At 36.4% G+C, this 25295-nt stretch overlaps 1 protein-coding gene across 1 annotated transcript in view; it reads right to left on the minus strand.

Moving 5' to 3' along the window:
* Window positions 1–22017, minus strand: part of lrrc75bb (leucine rich repeat containing 75Bb) — a 59616-nt gene extending 37599 nt beyond the window's left edge. The window contains exons 1-3 of the mRNA XM_038293629.1: window positions 21489–22017; window positions 12538–12666; window positions 5028–5140 (exon numbers count right to left, since the gene is read on the minus strand). Coding sequence (XP_038149557.1) covers window positions 5028–5140; window positions 12538–12666; window positions 21489–21959 — 713 coding nt within the window. The 5' untranslated portion in view covers window positions 21960–22017. The remainder of the gene's footprint in view (window positions 1–5027; window positions 5141–12537; window positions 12667–21488) is intronic.
* Between the last annotated feature and the right edge of the window lie 3278 nt (window positions 22018–25295).

The raw sequence follows: 25295 nt of genomic DNA on the forward strand, positions 1-25295 counted from the left end.
ATTTTTAGATATTATAAACCTTTTGATCTTTGAAAAAAAATAGTAAGCATTATCTTTTAATTTTGATTAGTGTTGTAACAATCCCTAAAGAACAACATATAATTATTAGATTCTAATCTTCAATGCACTTAAAATATTTGGCAATCATTATTTTATTCTTGTTTCATCCTTGGGTTAATTATTTTAACACTGGAAAGTTTGTTAAAGAATTTAATCTTTGAATCCAATCAAAACCTAAAATCATTAAACATTTTTTTTTTTTTTTTAAGGCAGAAGTTTTCTTTTATTGTTTTCTCTATATATTTGCACGACCGTAGCGTTGTATCTCTGGCATGTACAGTAGAATAAAAGACAATGGATGTATTTCTTAGGCGGTTCATAATCTTTCTTTATGTGAGGAGTTTCCAAAAAATAGCAAAACATGTCTAATTAATTGAGAATCATTTTAATTTCACAGTTATGAACAAACAGTTCAGATGTGCATGTTTAGCATTGAATTCGGTCTGCATTTTTCCACTGCCACTTGTTTTCATCGCACGACCTGATGGCCTGCTGTGAGAAAGCAACGTTTCATCTTTTATGCTTTATAGTTTTTGGTGAATTTAATTAGATTTGCTAAGCAAAATAAATATTTTCTAATAATTCCTCTGTCTATCAACTTGCTTTTGATGAGACTTTATTCTTAGATTTCTTTCTTGTTTCCTTTTACTCAGGTTCAGCCCATTACTTCTTTCTCTCCCTCAGGTTGCTGATTCTTACCTGCTTGCCCTGCCTTCCTCTCCTCTTTTCCTGTGTACTGTTTGGTTGTGATTGTTTCTTTGCAGGAATCTCTCCTCCATCCTCATGATCTATGGTGTGTTCCTGTGTGGCTCCATTTCTCTGACCGATTCTCTGCTCCTTTTTTAGTCCTGTTCTAATTCATGTCTTGTCTTGAGCTTTTCTATATTAAAGTACTTTATTTTTGGCACAACAACACTCAGCATTTGAGCTCTCCTTCTACCAGGCCATGAAAGTATTGCGCCTGAACAATTAAAAACATTGCAAAGAGCCTTTTTCAAATTATTAGTTCTCATTCTGCATCATGTTTTAACCCCAAACCTTGTGCTATTTAGTAAAATCTGTCAGAGTTCTGAAAATGTAAGTCACTGACTGAATAATTTATGCGTATAAATATTAGTTATGACTGAACTGGGGTAAGGACTCACTTTTTAGACTGCAATAGTCATCCAGAAAAGAGATATTGCTCTTTTTTCAGCAGCTCTTCCTCTGAGTTGGGACCTGTTTTATTTCACTTTTAATTAACAAATGAAGGGTGTGGCAGGATTTGTGCCTGCTTGGTTTAAATCTTTGAAGTAGATTGCTTGGTTATGTCATCAGAAAGGTGCAATTACAGAATTAAAAAACACACTTATGTAACCCTGATTCATGCTCCAATAGAGGATATATATTTGTGTGAAAAAATAAGCACAAATAAAACAAATTTTTAACAAAGCTCCAGTAGGAATCCCATGTGGAAAGGTGTGCTCTAATATAAAGATATGAAAGTAAGTTTAGATTGATTTCAATGTAAATGGAAATTTTTAAAGAAGTGATGATACAGTGCATTATAAAAATACATATGGTTGTGATATTTCACCTGTTTAAGGACCTTTTGTGTCTCAATTCAGACTATAGACCAGGAATAAAAAAAAAAAAAACGTTAAAAAAAACAAGGTAATTAAATTTTGAGTATGTTTTTTTTTAATAAGCTTTTGAAATTTTTTATTTTGTATTTGCTGTGTTGTATAATGTGGAACCACTGATACATAAAACTGTGTTGTACTTTGAAATAGTTAGAATTTATGTGACCTAATCATCCAAAGATTATGATAAATGTATACATTGCATTTTTATTTTTATTCTATTATGCTTGGATGATTTTGTTATTTTAACTTCTTTTTAAACACTTAGACATAATCAAAGTTTTATCTTCAGCCTTTCATTTTGGTACCAGACCGAATTACCTTACAACAAACAAGCAAAGATTTTAGATGTGTGTCTGAAAAGGGCAGTTTGAGTGAGGTAGATATTTCTAAAAAAAAATCTGTAAAACCCAATAAGTAAATGACCAGTTGTCAAACATTACATTATGTTAATTTTATCCTTATGCCATTTGGAACTATCTATAAAATTATATGGGTTACATTTTTCATTACAAATTTACTGATAATTGTATAAATAAAATCAGTTTTTTTACTTTCAGGGTGTTTTTACCATTAATGTTCGGGGACCCAGTCAAACTTTTGTTCTCTGCTAATGAAGTTCTGAGCAAAAGACAGGATTTTGAAACAGAGGCTGCACATAAACCAGATTTAGACACCATTCAATATTACATCAATATGTAGCCTTGATTTAGACCTGAATGATTAAGTCTAGACTGTTCTTGGTCAAGTACTTTAGCTCTGATAACTGCATATCTAAGGAGACTGCAACATATTGAGGCATAAAGCACAATTTAGCCATAAGAGGATGTCTATTAGAGGTGCACATTTACGGAATAGAGCATCAATATATATCAAAGAGAACAATAAGTACTTAATTTTTCAACTGAAATTGATTATTATTATTTATTTACTTATTCATGCTGTCCTTTACTGCTTATTTGTTTTGTACTGTATTCGGCTTTTAGACAGCCTTTTGTTTGTTAGTTACAGTATTTATTGTGTAACTGTGCATTTTTGTTCAAACTGTGTCCTGCCTGATTCAGTGTGTGTCTTTCATGCTTTCATTTTTTTTCTCTGTTTTTGCAATTATCTGTCGGACGACAAAGGATTAAGCTCTTGTGCTAAATACAGCACATGTGCATTGCGGTAATGTTGATTAATGTGCACTGTCCTGATCAAATAAATGAAAGAAGAGAAGCAGACCCCAAACCAAGACACAGCTTTACAAGGATTTAAGGTTTGAAAATGTTAGAGCTACACTACCCTATTTTAAATTGATATACTGCATAGTATTTTCATTATCTACAGATAGAATATATATATATTCATATACATACTTCCATAAGATTTAAGTAAAAAAAATGTAAGTATTAAAATGAAATGATTGAAAATCGTTAATAGGATATTTAACCGTGTGTTGGGATGAAACCCAATCAAAAACAGGGTGGAAAAGATATGAGCAATCAGGAAATGTTTGTTTCCAAACAAGTTAAGTTCATTATCCTATATTGAGAGGGAATATTCACCCATGATAAACCTTTCAGATAAATGTCCATCTTTTCATTATTGGGTTTTGTATGCAGGACAATTTAGTTCATTAATACAGTGCAATGTAAAAACAAATGTCTAAAGGCACTAAACAAGACAAAGATCAATGAAGATATTTATATGGATGGCCCAGACATCTGCATCATGCAGCAACAATACCTGACTGAATGGAGTTGTTAAGGATTAGGTATTCGTGGAGGATTTGGGCTAGTTTTGCTGTCATATTATTTCGCCTATCATGAAGAATTCCTTATATCGATAATCAAATGTTAGAGGCAACTCTCAGACAGAAGAAATAAGGTCATCAGCTGGACAACGGTCTTACAGAACTTTAAACTACAACAGCATGGCCAGAAGTCCAGACATCATTTTGAAGGAACTGCTGGGAGGTTGCATTTTAAGAACTGTGGAAAAATGGAATTCTGAAATCCTATTGGATAGAGCAGATGTGCTCAATAGTGTCTCACATTGATATGAGAAAAATGATAAAGTTACATATATGAAAAAATTCAAATCCATGCTGCTTAAGTATTATTTTCAAATCGGCTGTTAAACTTTAAAACACTTTTCTTCCTAATGTCTTTAATGCTGATTATTTTATTTATTTTTTTATAAGAAACATTGTTTCAACTATTCTATTTTCATTATTTGTGCATGTTTTCTGTTAGCAGTTTAATCATATTTTTCTAATAATTTTATCTATCTCTTTTTTACTTGTTTTAACCACTCTCTAAAGCACCTTTGTAAACTTTCCAATTTGTAAACATATTAAAAAAGTAAAAGTACTCCTGACAATTTAATCGTGGACTATATCTAAGTTTTCCTGTCAATTTACGTGACTGAAAAATATTTCACAGGCACTTATGGGGGACGGAGTAGAGAGAAAAACAAAAATTATTAAATGAGACTGTTTCATTGGGTTTAAGGACTTTCCTAAATGCCACTGATACTTACTTCTTTATCAGCTTTAATTATCATGCAGCTTATTTGCTCCCTGAGAGGTCCTTGCTCATCAAGCTGGAGGCAGAATATAATGTGAAATACAGCTGAAACTGTATTCATTCAACAAAACTTTAGGTCAACAACAATTGTGTATAGACTAGACACACACAAACTGCAAGATATCATTTTTAATTTAAGTAATATTTCTCTCACTGCATGACTTTGCTAATGTCAAATAGAAGAGCTAAAAGTGTTTGAGAGAAGACAAGAGTGAGAAATAGCCATTAGGCAAAGCAGGGCTAATGTTTAATCAATTCACAATTGGTTTGATGTTTAATTAAGAAAACATTAATCTGTCATTTCTGAACCTTGGAGGGATTATTTCCAAGGGAGAGAATTTCATATATGATGAGTTGTCGGTAGTTAGAGGTGCAACCCTCTACACTGGTTGCAGTGCTTGTAAAAGCCCTAAGAATCAGGAGATAGAGTTATTTAAAACCAAATTCGCTGAAGGGGTTGGTTAAAACCAATTCACACTTTTTTTTTAGATTTTCTGCTCCAGCACAGCTGATTTTCACTGATAGGTGATCAACAGGCTTTTGCTGTACTACAATAATCAAAATCAGCTGTGCTAAAGCAGCGAAACCTCTAAAAGCTGCAGGACAGCATCCCTTGACGACCGACTTTGGGCATGCTTGCCTCAAAGCTAAATTGGGTCATTTTTCCAAAGCAGCAGAGGGCTGGGAATCTCTCAGCTGCTTTCACTGTGTCAGCAAGTGGATCTTTGGATAAATAAAAGCACAGTGTCACCCTCACTCAGTCACACATACAAACCAGGCTTGGGATTTCCTTCGGGGCACGCTCTGTTTCGTCCACTTAGAGTGAGGGGTCAAGTGGTAAATCAGCTGCCGGCAGATCTTGTTGGTGGATTTGAGTGACTCCATTTCCTGCAACACAGGCACAGAAAAGTCCACTGAATCACAGTTATCCTTGATAAGCAAAACATGGTTGACAAAATACACTTTTAATCAGACCTTTACCTAAACTCTACATAAAGGCACAACCTTTCTATAGGACAGGAGTCCAAAGTGTGGTTGCCTTCCAATTTAAGCACGTTTGTGGTTACCGAGAATTTACCTAGGCAACCTTTCTATAACTTTCTGAAACTAATGTAACCAAAACTTTTCCTTTTTTTATTAGTTAGGATGATGTTTTATCTATTTGTTAAATGTCATTAAAAATAAAAAGTGGATAAAAAAAAAACAATGTTTAATTCAGAGGTTTACAAACGTTTCCTACAATAGCTTCCTCAAATTTTGGCCCAGGCCTGTAAACAGAACTGCTGTAACTGAGCCAGGTTGTTGGCCAAGAGGTAGATTCACATTTTCAGCTAAGCTGCCAAAAAAATGAGGATTTAAGATGTAAAACCTCAAGGGTTTTAGAACTGATTTATGGCTGAGAATATACAACAAAACTATCCAAGAATAACCCCAAATCTATCAGTTCTTAATGGATACTCTGTTTTAATGCATATAAACACATACAAGAATTTATTGTTCAGGTTTAAGCAGTATTGCAAATGCTGACCTGTTGCCTGATTTATTTGTGAGTTGGATCACCAAAAAAAATAAAAAATGAAAAATACAATGCCTCTGCAAGCTGGCTATCCCACGTGACCCAATCATTAAAGATCCCTAACATACGTAATCGTAGTTTATTATAGTCAGTGACACAAAATATAAATGCTACAAATCTATATGAATTTTAAAAGATCTGTCCTCAACTTTGTTTTCAAACTAGAAAACTGTTTTGTTGATCCTTAGGAAACAACACCCTACTGAGAAAAAACAAAAAAAGGTGCAAACACTTCCTCATTCAAACACTTCATCAAAGACCATAAATGCAAAAGTTTATTATGAACAGAGTAAATATAATCAGTGCCACAAATTAACAAGAAAAAGTCAATAACATAAGAGGGAGTGGGGGGTGTCATAATTTATCCAGAGGGGAAAAAAAGCTCCTCCTGCCTTATTCTCTACTAGCTTAAAAACTGAACAGGCTTTACGCTTCAACATGTTTTGCCACTTGAATGATCAAGCATGATGTCAGTGGAAGTTTTCTTAAAGGGTGTAGCGTCTGCATGGATCCACACAGCCAGCCGTGTTAAATAAACTGAGGAGTGCATCAAACCAAAGCATACACTAAATTTATTCACCCTAGATAACACTAGTTAGATAACACTGATAACACTTTGTTTGAAAAAGCAGAAAACTGTCTTTGTCTTCACATGGTTTGTATTCAAATAATAAACCTACATGATTTACAGCATTTTGGGAAATTTTGCTCACAGAAGCAGCTATGATGCCCCGAATTGGGCACACAACCTCTCTACATCCTTGTCACGTTTGACTCAGTATCTCGCTACGGGTCGGTGGCCAGTTAGGAGCATACCACTGCCAGGACTTCACTTTCTGCCTTCTATGTCTAAAGCAAACAAGCATAAAAGTAGAGTTTCAGACAGCCTTTATAAATTGACCTCTATGATTGTATCTGTACATTTAAATCTTTTTCTTGTAATCAGATCTAACCCTAAATAATTCTGATTATTTTTTTTTATTTTATTTTTTTTACAGTCCATCTCAGTACCTGCACCTCTGTTCAAATTCCTGGTATGGAAATAGATCTTGAATTTCAACATGTCTGATTTGTATGCTGTGCTGCAACTGAATGAGCCGACTGCCAGTCTGGACAAAACACAATTCATTTCTTAAAGAATCAGTGCTTCCATTCTAGTTTCCAACACAATGAAATGAGGAGAGCTGAGAGATGGTTGGCATGAGAAACGTGAAATCAAATGTTTTAAATCCCGGATTTCTTTTAACAACAAAATGAAAAAAATAATAATAAAAAAATAGGTATGTGATGGCCTTGTTTTGAGGAAATATTTAGGAACTGTAGAAGTTTTTTCTTCTTCTTTCTCTAAAGAAACCCCTTAACGTGCCCCTACTGTTGGTGCCAGACCTCCTCTGACCCAGCAGCGCAGTAGCCAAGAGGCCTTTTGACTTCAGCACCACAGCTGCCAATTTTATACAGAGCAGAGATTGACTGGAGCAGTAAACAGGGTCAAGACCAGATTAAATGCCTCTCTTTGTCCATTTCACTCATCCCTAATTGTCAAATTGATCTTTCAATACTTCTTTTTTTTATTAAAGTGAGCACAATTGAATGATCAAGGCATTTAAGAACAACTTTAAAAAATGCAGCTTTCTTTTGATTAGATTTTAGTGGCTATCTTTCAGTTTTATTTTTCTGTCTCACATATGCTCTCCATCCAACTATTTCACAAAGAAAAATGAGCAACAGGCTTGAAATATGAGGCTACAAACAGAGGTAGTTCTAGACCAAACTTACAGGGGGGTCAGTTTTCTAGGAGACAAAAAAAAAGAGTGAAACAAGCAACAAAAAAAAAAAAAAAAAAACATTGGGATTTTTTATTTGTTTCTTTATTTGTTTCAGGTTCAAGTACCTAAATCATATATCAACATATGAAGAAAGAAAGACAAGAGCATTAGATTATTTTACTCGTGAGGAGAACGGACAAAGATGTGTTCAGTTACAATCTCCTACTGCTCTGAAACCCTCTCTGCTGCTCCTCTCTTTGTATTTCATTTAGGGAGGTCCCTAGTTACATGAACGTTGTTGCTCTAAAGAGGAGGGGAAAACCAGCAGCAACACTTTCTTTGAGACTGATATACACAAGAACAAGTACTTAAACGGCATGTTATCTAGGATTCAGCCTTCCAGAGTGGGGAGGCAACTGTCCTCTATCACCCCCTCTTTAAAACCCCTGCATAACATTCCAGCATGGAGACTGGTACAAAAGTTTTCCAAAATCACTATGTCTCAGCTTCTGCAAAACAGCTCAAAACAGAAATGAATAACAGGCTATTGCAATTTTAGGGGAAATACATATATATTCAATGTAAAATTATAAAAGCTATTAGAAAATGAGTAAATATGAGATAACATTATATACATTTGTTCCAACAATTCGATAGTGTCAATAATTGATGTATAACAATAAATGAGCCAAAGAGCCACTTGCTGCCCTGGAGCTGCAGCTTGCAGAACTCTTGATTAGGCAGATTTAAAAATGTGATCTTCAATTGGCTGAGGCTTGTCTTGAAATCATTGGTAAAGTAAAAATGTAAAAGTAAAAACTAAATGGGTCCATAACTATTCAGTTATGGTTCCTGTGCAAATAAAGATAATCATAAAAAGTGGATCTTTTGTCCTAACCAGGGATGTTTTTAGGCTCTTAAAGCATTGTGGACTTTAGCCAAGGCCCCAAAAAATTTAGATGTTCTTAAGACAATGGGATTCTAATATAAGATAATATAGGACACGTTGTTTCACTGCGACGTTGGCTGGGTTTGATTAAATGTTGATAATAGTTACTTAAACCAAAAATGTTTACAATAATTTTAAAGTTTTTGGTTTATAATGTTTAAAGGAAAAATGATTCTGCAAAATCTGAAAATATTACATTTTGTCAACTTAATAAAAAATAAGTGTGAGAGATAGATAACAGAGAAAAACTATGTTCACTTTAGGTCAAATAAGTATTCCCTTTTTACTTCATCTTAATGACCTATTTAAATTTTACATGCACTTCAAACTCCCCAGGCTCCAAGGCCAGTCAGTTCTCACATTTCAAAAAAAAAAAGTTACAGAGTTGATTTTCTAAGTAAAAGGCTGAAAATTTTAAGACAAATTGTTCTAATTATGTTAAGAGATTTCCAAACATTGATTAAATGTAACAGTCATTCTTTCATGACCCTGTTCTCATTTGTTTTTTGTTATTCGCCTCGGTGCTCAGTCGACTTATTGGTCCAGTCTTTTCCATACTAAACACTTTTGGTAGAGAAAAGGTGGTTAAATTATGGTGTTTAAAATCTAACATTAATCTCACTATTGTCCTGTCATGACTCTCAATGATAAAGTTTCTAAAGACTGTATACAGGATATCTTAAGTGAAACAGTATCCTTGTCCAACTACTTTATCTGATATATTTCATAAAAAAATAAAAATTGAAGAGTTAATTATTAGTACACTGAAAATATTTTTTTATTAGTTTTTTAAGTAATGCCACAACTCTAAAAAACATAGAACAGTTTGTTTAGAATCAGCACATAATTAATCTAAGATTGAGTCTGACTTTGCCTTTACTACTATGTTGAACTGACTCGAGTAGACGTCTTTATTTATTGAGCAATTCTACTGAGAAATTTGGACTAGTTGCAGAAATGAAAAGCAATGTGATAATCTGCACAGATTTTCACATTGTTTTCATTTTTGTGTTTAGTTACTTAGGATGAAACACTTTGATTTTGATTGAACTTAACTAGAAATATATTTCACATCATGGCGATCCAGCTAGGAGTTTACAGAGAGAATTTCTTTAGTTTATATAATGAGAAAGAATGTAGCTTTGGCAAAGGTCCCTTCATCCCTGGTGCTGCTCATTAGAGTAAACCTCTCCCTCATGCCTTGCTGGGGGAGTAAGTGATTACCTGTAACCTACATTAGTCCATTCTTAGTCATCGTTCAGATTTTATAGGCATATTCAGCATGGCCTCCTGGCTTCATGATTACACCAAGCACCAGGCTTCTCGTCAGCCAAAAAACTGCAAATAGACTGAATGGTTAGTGCAACGTTAGCGCAGATTTGTGCTGAAAAAAATATTGTTTGTGCTACTTTTGTTTAAGAGATATTAAAGATTATTTTTAGGTCATCCAGAGGTGCGCGCCTTGTCATGAGAGAGGGGAGGATGAGAATGGCTGATGAATAGTGAGATTCCGTCTGTCAGTTGGGTAGGCGGGTGTCTCCGCTGGTGGGTGTTAACGTACAGCACACACAGAGAGATGGAGAGTGAGGATGACTCCAGCAGCAAAACAGCGTTTTCCTGATAGAAATATCGGTGTTAGGTCGAGCTGCGTTTCCCCATCACATACGGTTTCCCCTGCATCTCCGCACAGCGCAGGCGGCACGATTCACCGCACACGCGACAGGAAACGCGCATGCTCGCTAAAGGCGCGCAACAGTCGCCCTGTGCTCGCGCCACAGGAGAACTATGGAGAGCGTGAACGATCAAATGATAGCCTATATGGAGAAAGGGAGAAATCTGGATGGATGGATGGATGGATGGATGGATGGATGGACGGACGGATGGATGGATACTCTGCCTTCTCAACCTACTGTATTTTTTATTTTAAACATTATTTGATGGCCTTTGTGGCAGGGATGGAGATCCATATTTTATGTCACACACAGAGTATAGATTTAGATAGATAGATAGATAGATAGATAGATAGATAGATAGATAGATAGATAGATAGATAGATAGATAGATATTGCAGTACACAGGATTTCAGAATTAGACATCCCCAGTTATTAATTTCATATACTCACCAGATCTGAATGCCCTGTTAAAAAACTTCACATGGCGTTCCCCCCTGATGTCATTTACGTTGAGTTGCAATAAATGCAAAACTCTCTGCAGGTTCTTGTCTTTGTCGTTCGCTCTATTCAGCTGGCTTTGGAAACACACGGCAAGAAGGTGGGGGCCGGGTGGTGAGGGTTACGGGGGCGAGAAACGCAAAAGTAACGCAATAGTTACTTTTACTAGTAACTAGTTACTTTTATTGTGGAGTAACTCAGTTAGTAACTCAGTTACTTTTTGGGAGAAGTAACTAGTAACTATAACTAATCACTTTTTCAAAGTAACGTGCCCAACACTGGCCATCTATGTATAGTTGCTGAAAGAATTCAATCCTGGGCAGTGTGTTACTGATAGTGTTTTGGGGACTCTGGGTCATGCTGCCTTCAGATCATGAACAAAATCCTCCTGAATAGTTTTTCAGGCTGATCCCTCAACTTTCTCATAATTATCCTCCCCTTCTGAGACAAGAGCTTGAGAAAGTTTGCTGTAGGCTGAGCACAAATGCTTATTTCCCACTAGGACTTTCAATGCTTCACAGAAGCTTTGTACAGATCTGTTGTGTTCTTATTTTTAAAGCTTGTTGGTCCCATCCAGTTTTTTGTTTTAAGCCCCAAGGTCTAATCTGTGGGGCAGTTGGCATGGTTTGTTTGAAGCAAGGGAGTCTTTGATTGAAATTTCGAACTTGGGACTTTCTGTATTTATTTTGCATGTAGTCTCCATCATGCAGGGGTGTATCTACAGGGGGTTAAGGGGAAGCAAATGCTCCCCTGCTGAAGGGTGCTCTCAGATGCCCCTTCATCTTTATGTTATTAAATATTTCTAATTACAAATAACTTGTATGTCCAAACATTAACTTACCAAAATGATAACATTTTGGATATAATCCAAGGTCCCTGAAAAACATCGTTATGGCCTTGCCACAAACGCCACCTGACTGCTGTTATGCAGTTGCATGTGTGTGTGCATGTGTGGGTCACAGGCACATCGAGACATGAAATGTCTGCTCATGTGACGGTCATCATGTAAAGGCCGAAAACAATACTTCTATACAAGTTGCAATATGTGAGAGAGGAATTTAAAGGAGAGTATGTTATGGAAATACCTACAACATAAAGAATCAGAGCAGTCAACATAAATTTAGTTGTTGCTCTAACAAGCTCAAAGGAGTTTGCTTTTCCACTGTATCTGTTTTCTGTACTCCTGAGGTCTAACCATGTTCACTGTTTATTGAACATTTTTATCGATTGTGTATGTCCAAGTCTGCCACGCTTGCAATACACTCACTGAATGAGTGCTGTGTCTGTCTGGATGAACTTATATATTCGGGAGGTATATAACCGTAACCTATGTTTTAATGTAGATTCATGACAATTCTGGCAAATTGCTGCTTACAAAATAAAGCAGGTTTGATTGGACCTTCACCAGCACAGTTGCAAAGAATCACAAGTGGTCTAACCTGCTCCAAAAATTTTAACCAGTTGTAATTGCTGCAAACTAAGGCAATCTGATTATTTTTTTATTTGGATCAGATGCTGAACTCAGTCGATTTTGGCCTCAATGCTTTTATTAATTGTTTTATTACAGTTACTTATTCCATGTGCTTTGTGGGAGCATTAGTATATTTAGTTAGAAAGAATATAGCTTTGATAAAAAGTATGTAGGTTTGCCGTTTTTTATTGGATGTGTTTTCCCTGACATCTCTAGAAGTACAACATCCCTGCAATGAGGCATATCAAACAACAATACATTCCCTTTTTGACAATTTTTGACTTTTCAAGGCTGTTTGATAAACCTGACAGAAACATTTCAAACAAACTCAACCACATTTGCATGCTCCTACCTTTTTTGGGCACTGCAGGTCCCGAGCCAGTCTGAGCAGCAGCTCATGAGAAATGGGGTCCACAAGGTTGAGAAAAGCTGCGTTCTTGTACAAAATGTCATTGAGGGATGTTCCCTGCAGGCCCAAATCCTAAAGTGGGAAAAAGAAGAAAGATGTTAAAAAAGGCACAGCTTACTCTCACTAAACTTGAACCATTAAAACACATCTGAACTCAACGGAACTTAAAAGCCAATTTAAGGGCTGTTAGATAAAGACAGATTGAAAATTGATTTCCAGGCTTTCCTTTATTAGCTCCTTTCATCTCAGCTTGTTATCATTATGCAAGGAGATAAGGATTTCCCATCAGAGAACTGTGCAGCTCCACTACACACAGTCCTTATGTATATATGAAGATAATATAAAAAGCTGAGAGCCATGTGGGAACTGGGTACAAGTGAGAACAGATGCAATATTACTGTAACAACTCAAATAATACATTTTTAAGTTTTGCTATAGAAAATGAAATTACAATTTATTTACAGTTTATGTAAATACAATGGTCTAATGTAGGTTTGTGCTTTTATTTCCTCGTTTCAAACTAAGATTCTGAAATAAATGCACAGAAAAAAAAAAGAGCGAAGGCATGAAACAACACAATCAGAAACTTAAAGGTTAGTCGGATTAAAAGGTTAGAGGAAATTGTTCCTTTTTACACGTAAAGCCAATTTAATACTTTCTAAGGCCATGCAAACCTAAGAAGGTGTTTCTCTACTCTTTCATTATGGGTATAACTGGTTTTACCAAACATAAAGGGAGAAAAAAAAATAAGAGATGTGTTTCTGTCCATCATATGCCTGTTTATGGTGAAACCAGAGGCTGCGGAGGTGCTGAATACATGTTGTCAGCTTTTCCATGAGCTGAAACGCTTTTAAAATGGCAGCCTGGAGGCTAAAGCTGTGTAAAACATCTTCAATATATGCTGACTGCCATAACGCTTTGGGGGACGGAGGAAACAAAGACAAAAAACCCCCATCAGCAGTTTCTCCTCCCTCAGCTTCTGGGTTGATTTATTACAGCAGAGATCAGTGGGATTCCCTGATGCTGAAATATCCTCCACAGTCAGGGTAGCACATGTGTGAAGAAACAGAAGCATTGAGGGTTATTAAACAGTGTCTTGTGATTATATAAGTGCCTCCGCTGTGCCATGCAGCTGCTGCATCAAATTCTGGTGGATTAACAGATAAAAAGAAACACTTCTTTAAGATATATAAAGAGATCTGATTGCATTCTCTTTTTATTGTGAAAAGCATGAATTGCTCTGCTCTGTGTCTCCGGCAGGATGCCTGTGAGCTGTCCTCGTTAAAGCTGCGTGTCTTCAGGTCTGAATACGGAGAGCATCTCTAAACAGGAGAACATCATCCCACACATTACAATCCCGAAACGTATAGAGCCTAATGCAATAAATCCCATCCTACAGGTTTCCGCTTCGATGAAAGGAATATTCAGCAGCAGTAAGATGATAGAGGTTGCATTTAATTCAATTTTGTATTGATCTATGATCCTCTGGTTTGACATGCTGATAAATTGTTCACTGCTGAAGTGATTTTCCATTGCAATTCGTAGGTTAATGACATTGGAATTTAACTCATCAAATCCAAAACAGATATGGTGAGAAAAGTGCAGTTTTAAAGATGTCACAGCTTAATGTTCCCAACAAGTCTGTTGTGATCATCATAAAGATGATGCTGCAAGCAAAGTCTGATGTCTGATGAAGAGAAAAGAAAACCCAAATCAAAAACTATCACAGGATTCATTTATGGCAACATAGTGTAGCCAGAACCCAGACCCTGCATACAAACTCATTGTTACATCCCCAACATGGATGTAATTTTTGTTTTAGTAACACCGTTTTTTGTAGGGGAGAGCCCCTTTTTTTAACCCCAGTTTTCTCCTCTTTATGTGCTTGTTAGGTAGGTTATTGTGTAGGCTTGTATATTTTGGTTTTAGTTTGAGTTAGGTAAGTCACTTGTTTTTTCTTTTATGGTTGCTTTGTTTGTTATTTTGGCCTGAGCTCTCTCTGAATCTTTTACCACTCTACAGAAAACATTCTTTAAAAAAATGACAGAATAAACCTCACGCTAGATGCTAAACTCACTACTCAAAACAATACCTGTAGTCTGTGCTCATTAGTTTGCTGGCCTGATATACACAAGTTTACCAATTGTTAGGGTGAAATAACAAGACTTTCTGTTAGTATATCACCACCCCTGAATTTATTGGCTGACTGAGAGAAGTCATGAATAAAAAGGAGTTAGTGATTAAGTTCAAACATTTACTTAATAATGGATGTAATCACAGGAGACTGGATCATCTGTCTGTCCCTTAACCTCTTGAAAGCAGACTGAAACAATCCTGGGTTTCATCTAGTTTAAAGATATAGTCTGCACTCCTTAGTCTAGTTTAACCCTAATCCGGATCCTCCCTCTGGATCAGGACCTTCATCTCAAAAATCCTGGACTCAAATGTTATTCTTCATGACCTGCAGCTGGAACAGGCAGTGACTGAATCTGTATGCCCAATTACTGTCAAGGCCTAAGCTATCCCTCACACTGGTATTAAAAGTAGGTGCAACAGTTCTTCTCAGCAACTGTACATTTGAAAGTTTTATATAATACTTTGCAAAACACAGTCATGTTTAAATATTTGTGATTCATCCTCATAAAGTAACATATTTTCCACTCAACAAGTAAACAAATAGAACTTTTACTGCTTGAAGGTCTTCGGATGTTGATAAATCCTGGCCAGTGGCTTAAGTCACAAAATAAGCAAAACTTTTCTGACTAATGTGAGAAGATTCTTGTATCAAGAGTCGCTTTAAGATAAGCAACTATAGTCTGAAAATAACAGCACTATTTCAAATGTACGTTTTACTTTAAACTGATGATTGCTATGCATCCAAATGATATATCCGAAAAAATGTTTAGCCTTTCGGATAGACTTTCACAACCCTTTACACCAAGACTTAAAGTGAAATATGGGAAACTAATATGAAAATGCTTACAGAGTATAAGGGACATTGGATAAACCCTTCGTACTGCAAGATAGCAATGCTTTTAACAGCACCACTCTGCAGCCTTGTTAGAAAGAACTATAAATTATAATTGAATCAGTTTATTTATATAGCACCAATTCAAAACACATGTCATCTCAAGGCACTTTACAGTGACAATTCAACCAGATCATACAAATTGATCCAAAGTTTTCTATCTAAGGAAAACCAGCTGATTGCATCGACTCTTTGACTCGAAGGCAATCCCTCACACCAAGCATGCTTGGAGCGACAGTGGAGAGGAAAAACTCCCATTTAACAGGAAGAAACCTCCAGCAGAACCAGGCTCAGTGTGAGCGGCCATCTGCCGAGGTTCAAGGGGTTCAAGGAGACAGAAGCAGAGATTCAAAAAGTAACTGTAAAAGGCGGGTCCAACACACAGCCAGCAGACAAGCTCCAGACCCAGACCCCATGTCAGAGGATGATGTAGAGCACATCCAGCCAGTCATAGTAAGAGAAACAGGACTATACTGAAAAAACAGGCCAAGCTCCAACATCTATAAAGAAAGATGTTAATGGCAGCAGCACAGTTGATATTTCTCTCCAGGATGGTGTCACAGCCAAACTGGAACAGTGCAGATGAAGCTACTATGAGAAAAAGGAAAGAGACCATTATGTTAGAGATTGTACTAACAAATTCTGCTTAATTGCGAATAGAGATAGAATGAAGCAAAAAGATAAAAAGGGTCCCTATATCATCCAATAGTCTAAGCCTATAACTGCATAACTACAGAGATAGCTCTGGCTAACCTGAGCCACTCTAACTGACTGGTTAATGTCACTAACTTCAGTCATTCTGCAATAATATAAGCTAATGCAATTCTTCTTGTGTTGTGCAGCCTTAGAAGTTTTGCTCGAAGATTAAAGTAAAGAAATGAAAGAGCATTTATTACAATGGGCATGTGGTTCTTTTTCTTGACCAGATTTACCAAAGCTCTTAAAAAATGCAGGTTTCTTTACAATCTGTAGCTTTAAAATCTTTTTTTTTAAGATACAAAAAAAAAAGAGTTGAATTACAAAGGGTAATACAGTGCCGCCCCTCCCACAGCTGTTGCTGTGCATTGCAAGTAAGCAGGTTAAAAATAAATCACAGCTGTTAATAGAATTTGAACTTATGTATGTGATTTCCAAAGAAGACCTATTTGATGGGATGATATTTAAAGTGAAGCATTCAAACTCTGCCTTCCTATAACATATAAGGCCATCTGGAAGTACTTTCACTGTCTTTTATGTCAGCGCCTAATATCTGTAGTAGTAACTGAAATGCTAAAGCTAAGGGGGAGGTTGGGGACATGGAAGACATGGGAAGGAGTGAGAGCGTGAGATTAGAGTAAGGAAAAGTTTAGTTACTTCCAGATGATACAGGATCACAATATTCATCATTACTGCACATTTAATAATATTGTGCTGTCTTGTGTGAAACAAAAGAATTGCTACTGCTTTTATCAAATCTGCTAATCGGACAGCTAGCCTGACCAAATATTCATCTATCTGATGCTTTTTATAATAATACTACTGGTAAGAATGTAAACATGGTAAAAATAGTACACTAAGCTCTTGAAAACTACATGGTTCTTTTAAGAAACATTTTTCCACTAATGTCTTACAAAATAACAATAAATTGAATAATTGAATATCATTTCAATGTAATCAATGTTACTTTAGCAGCAGAAAGACTCAGTCTTGCTTTCCTGCAAAAGAGAAACCTAATACATTAGTGGTAATTGTGATAAAATATTATACAGAAGTATATTAACTGGTTTTAAAACAATCAAATGTATGCTTTCTTTGTTAATTAAATGACACAGCCTGCCTCATTTGAACTGCTGCCTGTCTACTCTTTACTTCAGGAAACAAGATGAGTTTGTCTGCAGCTTTATCCGTATAAACTCCTGTGCAGTTTTTCTTTACTAATTAATTTCTAGAATAACCCCCAAACTAATTAAAATGATGGCCCAGAAGTCATATGCCTGATGAAGATTTAACGCTATTATTGGTTCCTGTTTTCAATGACTTCCTCTGTGTGAAAGAAGGAGAGATGCTCCTGCATCTATCATCTCAAGGTGATTATCTCCACATTCTTTTCCTATGAGGAAAAGCTGCCTTACAGTGGGTGAGCTGCAACAGGAGATCTACTGGCACTTATTCGACCCCCCCACCACCACCACCCCACCCATCTGGAAGTGTTATTAGTCAGACACTTGGCTCCAGCCCAAACGATGTAGCAGTGCTGTGGTTTACCTCACTGAGTGATGGAGGGAGCAGTTGTGCTTCGTGCGCGACTGAAATGTGGCATTTTGGTGATATGGATATCTGGTATGTATGAAACAGAAGGAGGATCTTCCGTTGATCGGAAATGTGACAGATTGCTGCTTCAAAATATACATCAGTATCCTTTTGCCTACAAAACATGTACAGCACCTGTATTACTCTTTTATGAATTCAGATTGTTTAAGTTTACAGTTTTCTTAGAGTTTTTTTTACTCTAGTTTTATTTGTAAGAAGTTATTTCGGTCAGTTTTTGTGAAGCTCTTTTAAGAAAGCCCATCTCGATCAAACAGATTAAAACTGCACCCAATGATTCAGAAATATAACTTCAAGGTGGGTTTTATTACCTAAAGTTTGTTTATCTTGGTTTGAATCATTTGATGAGTTTATTAACTTTTCTGTACCAAAAACCATAAATGAATATTCAATTTCTTTGTTGGTCAAATATGCATGTGTTGAGAGAACCATGTGTAAATATAGGAATCAGATGCTGTGTTGTGGGGGGCAAAAGAATGCAAAAAAAATGTGAAACCATTTTGTTACTTTGTACTATTTAATGCCAAATTATCTGAGAAGTATATAAAAAAAATATTGCTTCTGCTTCATAGAATAGGCAGGCTTCCATTCCATTTTGTTATAAACTCTACTGTGCTCCAGAATGCAATGCATACGCGGCTGCAGAAATGGGTTTGGCTCAAGCTTGCAGCATTGACCTCAGCTGTGTGGGATTAAGTTTCCACAATCAAACCATAAACTAAGTGTTCTATAATTTGTTAACAACCGAACTTAGTCCACCTTAGTCCGCACACTATTGGGCTATTTCCTGAGTGTAGGAACATTACCACAAAGCAAATAGAGCCAGTGTTTGTTTTAAACGGATTAAAGACCTCAGGTGTTAAATGAAAGCATTAAAAATTACTTCAAATGGGTTGACTTGATTGCAGCAAAATGTTTTTGAGCTATACTATGGGTTTCCACAAAGTTTACAAACAACAAAACGTATCAGGGCGACTCTGAGTACTGGAAATGATAGTATTAATCGTTCTTTTTTTTTTTTTTTTTTTATTATCAAGGATTTTTACAGATCACTTGGTAAAATTGTTACAAAATGCACAAAACAATTTGGTGATTTTGAAGTCCATAAATGTGTCCTGAAAAACTGTCAACATGATCTAATCCTACCAGTACGGCCCCACCATACATGGAACTGCAGTAAAACCTACAGTAGATCATTGTTATTATTGAAGTTGACATTAGAGGGAAGAAGTAAGAAGAAAATGCAATTGCTGTCCTGGAAAATTAAGTTCTATTTCAGGCAGGGGTTACGAACATATATTTAAGGCATGGGTTACTAGCACATTCAGGGGTTAGGGTCCTGCAGCTTTCAGATGTGCACCTGCTTCAACACACCTGAATGAAATCATTATGTAGTTGGAAAGAACCTGTAGAGGTTTTATTCTCAGGAAGCCTTTCAGATAATTGAATTAGGTGTGTTGTATTAGGTTTGTATCATTACTTAGAGGCACTTGGGCGATGGAGCCAAAGACCCTAAATGTAAATGGAAGCAACCATGATTTTGCTTCTACTTATTTCAGGAGTTGCAAATATGTACAGAAACCTTATAGACAGAAATATTCAAGAAGGATTAAACTGATTCTTTCCACACAGAGTTTATCAGTTTCCACTAGAGATCGAGCAATGCAAGGTTTTTAATGCCAATGCGATTATTATTCTTTTATCAGTCTAACTGATCTACAATGTTTGCTGCTGATTTCTGGGGCTGATTCTTTAAGCTGATATTGCTTTTTCCTCATACATTTATATGATTAAAATTATACAATAACAAATGTTACACAAATCTCAATTACAACAAGAAACATTTATTTAAAAATTAAACAAAACATTAACAATTTATGGCAATTAAGGGAGATGTGCGACACAAGATGTCAAGCCATGGCTGCTGAATGCACTAATGAATAAGCAGATGCACATTTGCATCAACCAATGTATATACCAGGAAAAAACACAGTAATTTCTGAAAAAAATATCAATGTATCTCGTCTCCATTATTCTCGTAAACTTCAAAATGACATTGGATACTTTCTTTAAGACCATTAAAAAATTCCATACCATATAAAAACAACCAAAGTTAATCTTAATCATATCTGTAGCTTGAGCTAGAGATGCATTACTCTCCTCAAAACATTATTCAAACCTCTGCAGCAAGCGATGTTAAACAAAACAGGTACTGAAACGTACATGTGGTTTAGTTAGAGGCTCCTATGGTGTTTCATTATATGCAGTAGAAGCTGGCAATTATTTACAAAAATTAGATGCATAATATTTTAAAGCTGATAGGAGTAAGATGTTTCACACATTAAATCATCAACAAAAAGAAACTAAGGCAAAAAAATGGCTTCCATTCAAGTCATCATCAGGAGTTCATTTCAGGGGCCAGGGGTGGCCATGAGCACCCTTAGCCAATCATTGGCCCCCCCTGTGGCCACCCCTACCATTTTTTTCTCTCAAGTAGAATATTCAAAACTATTTAATTTTATATACTATATTAACAATTACTTGACAACAAAAATACTGTGGTTAATTATGAAAATCAATATACCAACATTAGAGATGATTAGTACAGAATTCATGATCTTTAAGAACTAGATTTTGTGTTATATGCCATAAAGAGAAAATGATGTGTCTCTGCAAGACATCGCAGAGTCTTCAGTGAAATCATACTGTAAATAACTATTTCAATAAAAACCTATTAAATGATTAATTTATGTAGATATTAGTACTTGTAAATATCAATTTAATGCAGAATGTTATTGATAAAACAAGGTAAGTAATGACGATGAAAAAGATGTTCGCTCCAGAACTCAAACCTCAAAGAATTTTATCCAATATACCTTTTATCTAGATGGATGTTTATTTATATGCATCTATTTGTTAGCAAAGGCTGTAGGAAACTATAGTTTGTCTTTATTTAGAAACATGAACCTTATGCTTGTTCCTGTTGGAACTGTGTAGATTGACACTGAGGTTCTGGTGCCTATCTACTTTTGGCTCAGTGTACATTGGTTATTGCCTGGCCACCCTTATAAAAATTTTCTGGCTACGCCTCTGATTTATTTGAAGATGGATTCCCCTTTTTCTATTAATTGAATTGTTTCATAGAAAATCTTACTCACAGTAAATTAGAACTAAGTTTACATTAACATATATATTTTATATTATTTTCTTATATATATTTCCTTATATATATTTATAATGTATTTCACATATATTAGGAAAGTTATCTTTTTTTAAAAGAAACAAAGGTGACAATTAATATTTTGGCCACAACTTATTCAATTAAACCATTCTATTTCAGCTTTTAGATAAGTACCTACCTTATATATTGTAAGAGTAGTAGTATTAATTTAATGCGATAAAATTTAAAGTTAGCCTATTTGAAAAAAAAAAATTAATTGCGCTTGTGCTTTGACAGTCTGTTTAAAACTGTCATTCCAATAAAGCTTCTTTGACTTGACCATTGTGTTTTTTTTTTTTACAACAAACAAAGAAAGCAAAAGTCATGACAGTGTCCAACCTTTCTCAGTAGTTTGAGCACTTCTCCTGCTTGCTCCATCTTCTGCTCCCTGAGCAGCTTCTGGATCTCCCGGACCCAGGCCACCCGCTGGATGTAGGGGCTCTGGTTGCTTTTCCGCAGCATCCCCGGCAGCTTGTCGGACTTGAGCATCAGGGATGTAAACAAGAAGTCTCCGCCGCTCCTGCTGCCACTTCTCTCGTCCTCCCTGGGATGATCATTTCGCTGGTTTCTCCTCTTGGTCAGTTTGCTCTCAAGATCCAGACTTCTTTGTCGGGTGAACTTGGAGCCCATCACTCCTGAGAGGACGCGTCGCCAGCAGTGGAAGTGAGCAGAGGTTTTGCAACACGGAGCCAAAACATCACATCTAAACTGCACCGACGGAGCTGGACGCGCAGCAGATGTTTTCCTGAAAGTTGCAAAGCGATGCAACAACACATAACATTGCGCTCTCTGCATGCATCCTTCCTCCATGCATCGCCTGAACACTCTGGCATCCTTTGCCTCCACTCGGAGCTGGAGCTTTTCTCAGCCAATCACGGAGAGCTGCTTCTCAGCTTGGGAGCAGGAGTCATGCAGCAGACTGTTGACTGTTGTCATATTCGCTTTGCCACATTTCCCCCGCATCATTAACACAAGCAAACAGGTTAGAAACAAACAGACTGGGTACAAACACAGAAAAAAGTGTAGAAAAAAAGGAAGGAAGAGAGAAAAGCATGTCAAAGGGCACAATAAGTGTTTTTCAAAACTCTAACCAAACTGATATTGTGAAGAACAAAATATGCTACAATCTTTTAAGCCCTATAATGCATCTTAAAATTGGCAAATCTTCATGTTCACCACATAGAAAAAAAAAATCCTAAAAAGCTGCAAAGAAATCCAAACTTCTTTTCTAAATGTTCTGTATGAAGTTGGTTTTCTCTGGATATACTCCTGCTGGGACTCAAGAAATGTCGAAAACATTGCAGAGGATTTATTTTTGTTTTGGTCTAAAACTCCTGCCTGCACTCATGTCAAACCAATACAGTTTTTTTACATGTTTATTTGACAAAATGAGGTAGAAGTAATGGAAATATGAAGAGGTTTTCTGTGTTTATGCAGACATTTTAATTGAGGAGCTGCTTAAATAATAATTTAACTTTATTGATCTCATATTGGAGAAAGTTACCTCTACAGTTAACACATCCTGTCAGGGAGCAGTGGGCTGCTATCATGGGGCGCCCAGGGAGCAGTGTGGAGTTAAGGGTCTTTGCTCAGAGACCCAGAGTGGCAGTCTGTGGGAGTGGGTCTTGAACTCAGAACATCAGGCTTCCAAGCTCTATGCCCTAACCACTAGGTCGCCACTCACCAAGATGAAGTTTCAGAATTCTCAAAAATGTTGTGGCAGTAACTGGGGTAGTAACTAAAGTTTGGCACACCAGAGCAACCAATCTGGTTGCTGCTAATGAACTCCCAAAGGCAGGTTTCTCCACAGCTTAATAATGATGGAAAATGGTCAGTCAATAGTACAGTATTCATAGTCCTGTGACTAAACACAGCCAGCACTGTCTTTCTGATATTAGAAATATAACATTTAAGTAATGGGGAAATTAAACTAATTGCTGTTCTAAGACACACTTCTATTTGTAATTAATGCACTCATACTTAAGCTCTATCTGTGGCTGATTTGTTTTTCTCTGGATCCTCTAGTTTTGTCAAAGAGATAGAAGTTGGAATAATAATTTTATCTTTTTCCATTGAAAAAGTTACAACGTATGGAATGAAATCCAAAGCTGATTATGTATTGAGAAATGTAGAAAAGGTGTATGTTACCATTGCACTTTACAAACCCTGTAAAACCAGAAAAGGTAAGCAAACAAACTTGATTAATATTAGAAAAGTAAAAAAAAACTTAATTAAATGGTTTTGACAAGTGATTGGTTTTATAGTCTGACATCTGCTTGGAGAAAGGATCTTTGCTAATGCTCCTTAAAGGAATAGTACACCCAAAACATGATTAGCCTTCATTTTCTACTCACCCCCATGCTGAACAACACCCTGGAGTACTTTTTTGATATCTCAAATGCATCTGGAGATCTGGGAGGCTTCTTGCTGTCTGCTGACATTCAAATAATGGAGGTCTACGGTGCCCGAGACAGAAAGGTCCATAAAAGTCCACAAAAAACGTGTCAATATTCCTCCATACTGCTCGTCCAATGTATTCCAAGTGTCCTGAGTGGGTAGCATCCAGAATTTACTCGAAACGAAGTCATTTAGAATGTTTTTAGAGCATAAACAGTAGTGTATAGGATTTCCTGAAAGCGCGTTCATGCGCGTTCACGAGCCTACGGAAGCCGGCAGACCAAACCAGCGCATTCAGCTCGGCAAAGAACTCATGCTCTTCCTCAACACTGAAGTCCTCAGACATTTTTCTTTCGTTGTTTCTTTCTTTGCACAGGTAAACAGCACATTTCTTCTTCTACGCTTGCATTATTGGCAGAATAGACGCTGAATGCGCACTTTCATCTGGTTTGGTCTGCCGGCTTCCGTAGGCTCGTGAACGCGCATGTGCGCGCTTTCAGGAAATCCTATAAACTACTGTTTATGCTCTAAAAACATTCTAAATGACTTCGTTTCGAGTAAATTCTGGATGCTACCCACTCAGGACACTTGGAATACATTGGACGAGCAGTATGGAGGAATATTGACACGTTTTTGTGGACTTTTATGGACCTTTCTGTCTCGGTCACCATAGACCTCCATTATTTGAATGTCAGCAGACAGCAAGAAGCCTCCCAGATCTCCAGATTTATTTGAGATATCAAAAAAGTACTCCAGAGTGTTGTTCAGCATGGGGGTGAGTAGAAAATGAAGGCTAATCATGTTTTGGGTGTACTATTCATTTAATGGTATAGCAGTTGTTCACTAAATAAGCTCTCCAACAGAGTCCGTCTGTCTTCAACTACCTGGACTGAGTAGAGGGGAAATCATAGGACAGACGTGGAGGTCCTGAAAGCTGAATTGAACCGTCTTCCTGAGCAACGCTGTTTATTGATGATGGGTTGACATAGGGAACGTACAAATACTGAGAGTGACATACAATGTTCTTGGAGAAATTTAGGAAAATATCTCTGCTATTTTGCCGGTGTTCTTGAGATCCTTCGGTTTTCGTATTATTTAAATTGGCTTATTTTAATATAACCATTTCACAGCATATTTTCACAAAAATAAATAAACAATCCCAAGTTATTTCTGTTAGCAAAGCTTATTTTCATCAGATACTATGGATCTCATACTGAAAAACATGCATTTTATTTCAGGGCTTGTTGATATACTGACAAAGAGAAACAAACTAAACCAAGATTGTTCTGAGAAATAAATGCTCTTCTTATTTCTGTCTGTAAAGGTTTCGGTTCTCTTTGGATACTCAGTTTCTTCCCATAGTCCAGAGTTAGTGCATATTAGTGTAGTTAGGTGAAATAAAAACAAGCTCTTATTCTGTTTTACAGAATACATATATACTAGTAAGTTCCATTTGAAAGTTAATTTTGTTTGTGAGTAGATTTTCTGACGTGGAGAAACAAGGTGAGTCTTACATCAAAGAAAGAGAATTTGTCTAAAGTTAAGTTTGTTTTTGATTTTCTTTACTGAAAATAAACCCACAAGCCAAGCAAGTGACTATGATTCTATCAGAGTCCTATTTTCCAGCTGACAGAAAATGTTCTCTGTGCCACAAAGTGGATTTATTTCCAGATCTGAAAAACATGGTTTTAGCATAAATGTTACACAGGAAAACCATGCCATGGAAGGGACATATGCCATTTCTAATAA

Source organism: Cyprinodon tularosa, unplaced genomic scaffold, assembly GCF_016077235.1.
Source record: "Cyprinodon tularosa strain WSP-4 unplaced genomic scaffold, ASM1607723v1 ctg33, whole genome shotgun sequence".
NCBI lineage: Eukaryota > Metazoa > Chordata > Actinopteri > Cyprinodontiformes > Cyprinodontidae > Cyprinodon > Cyprinodon tularosa.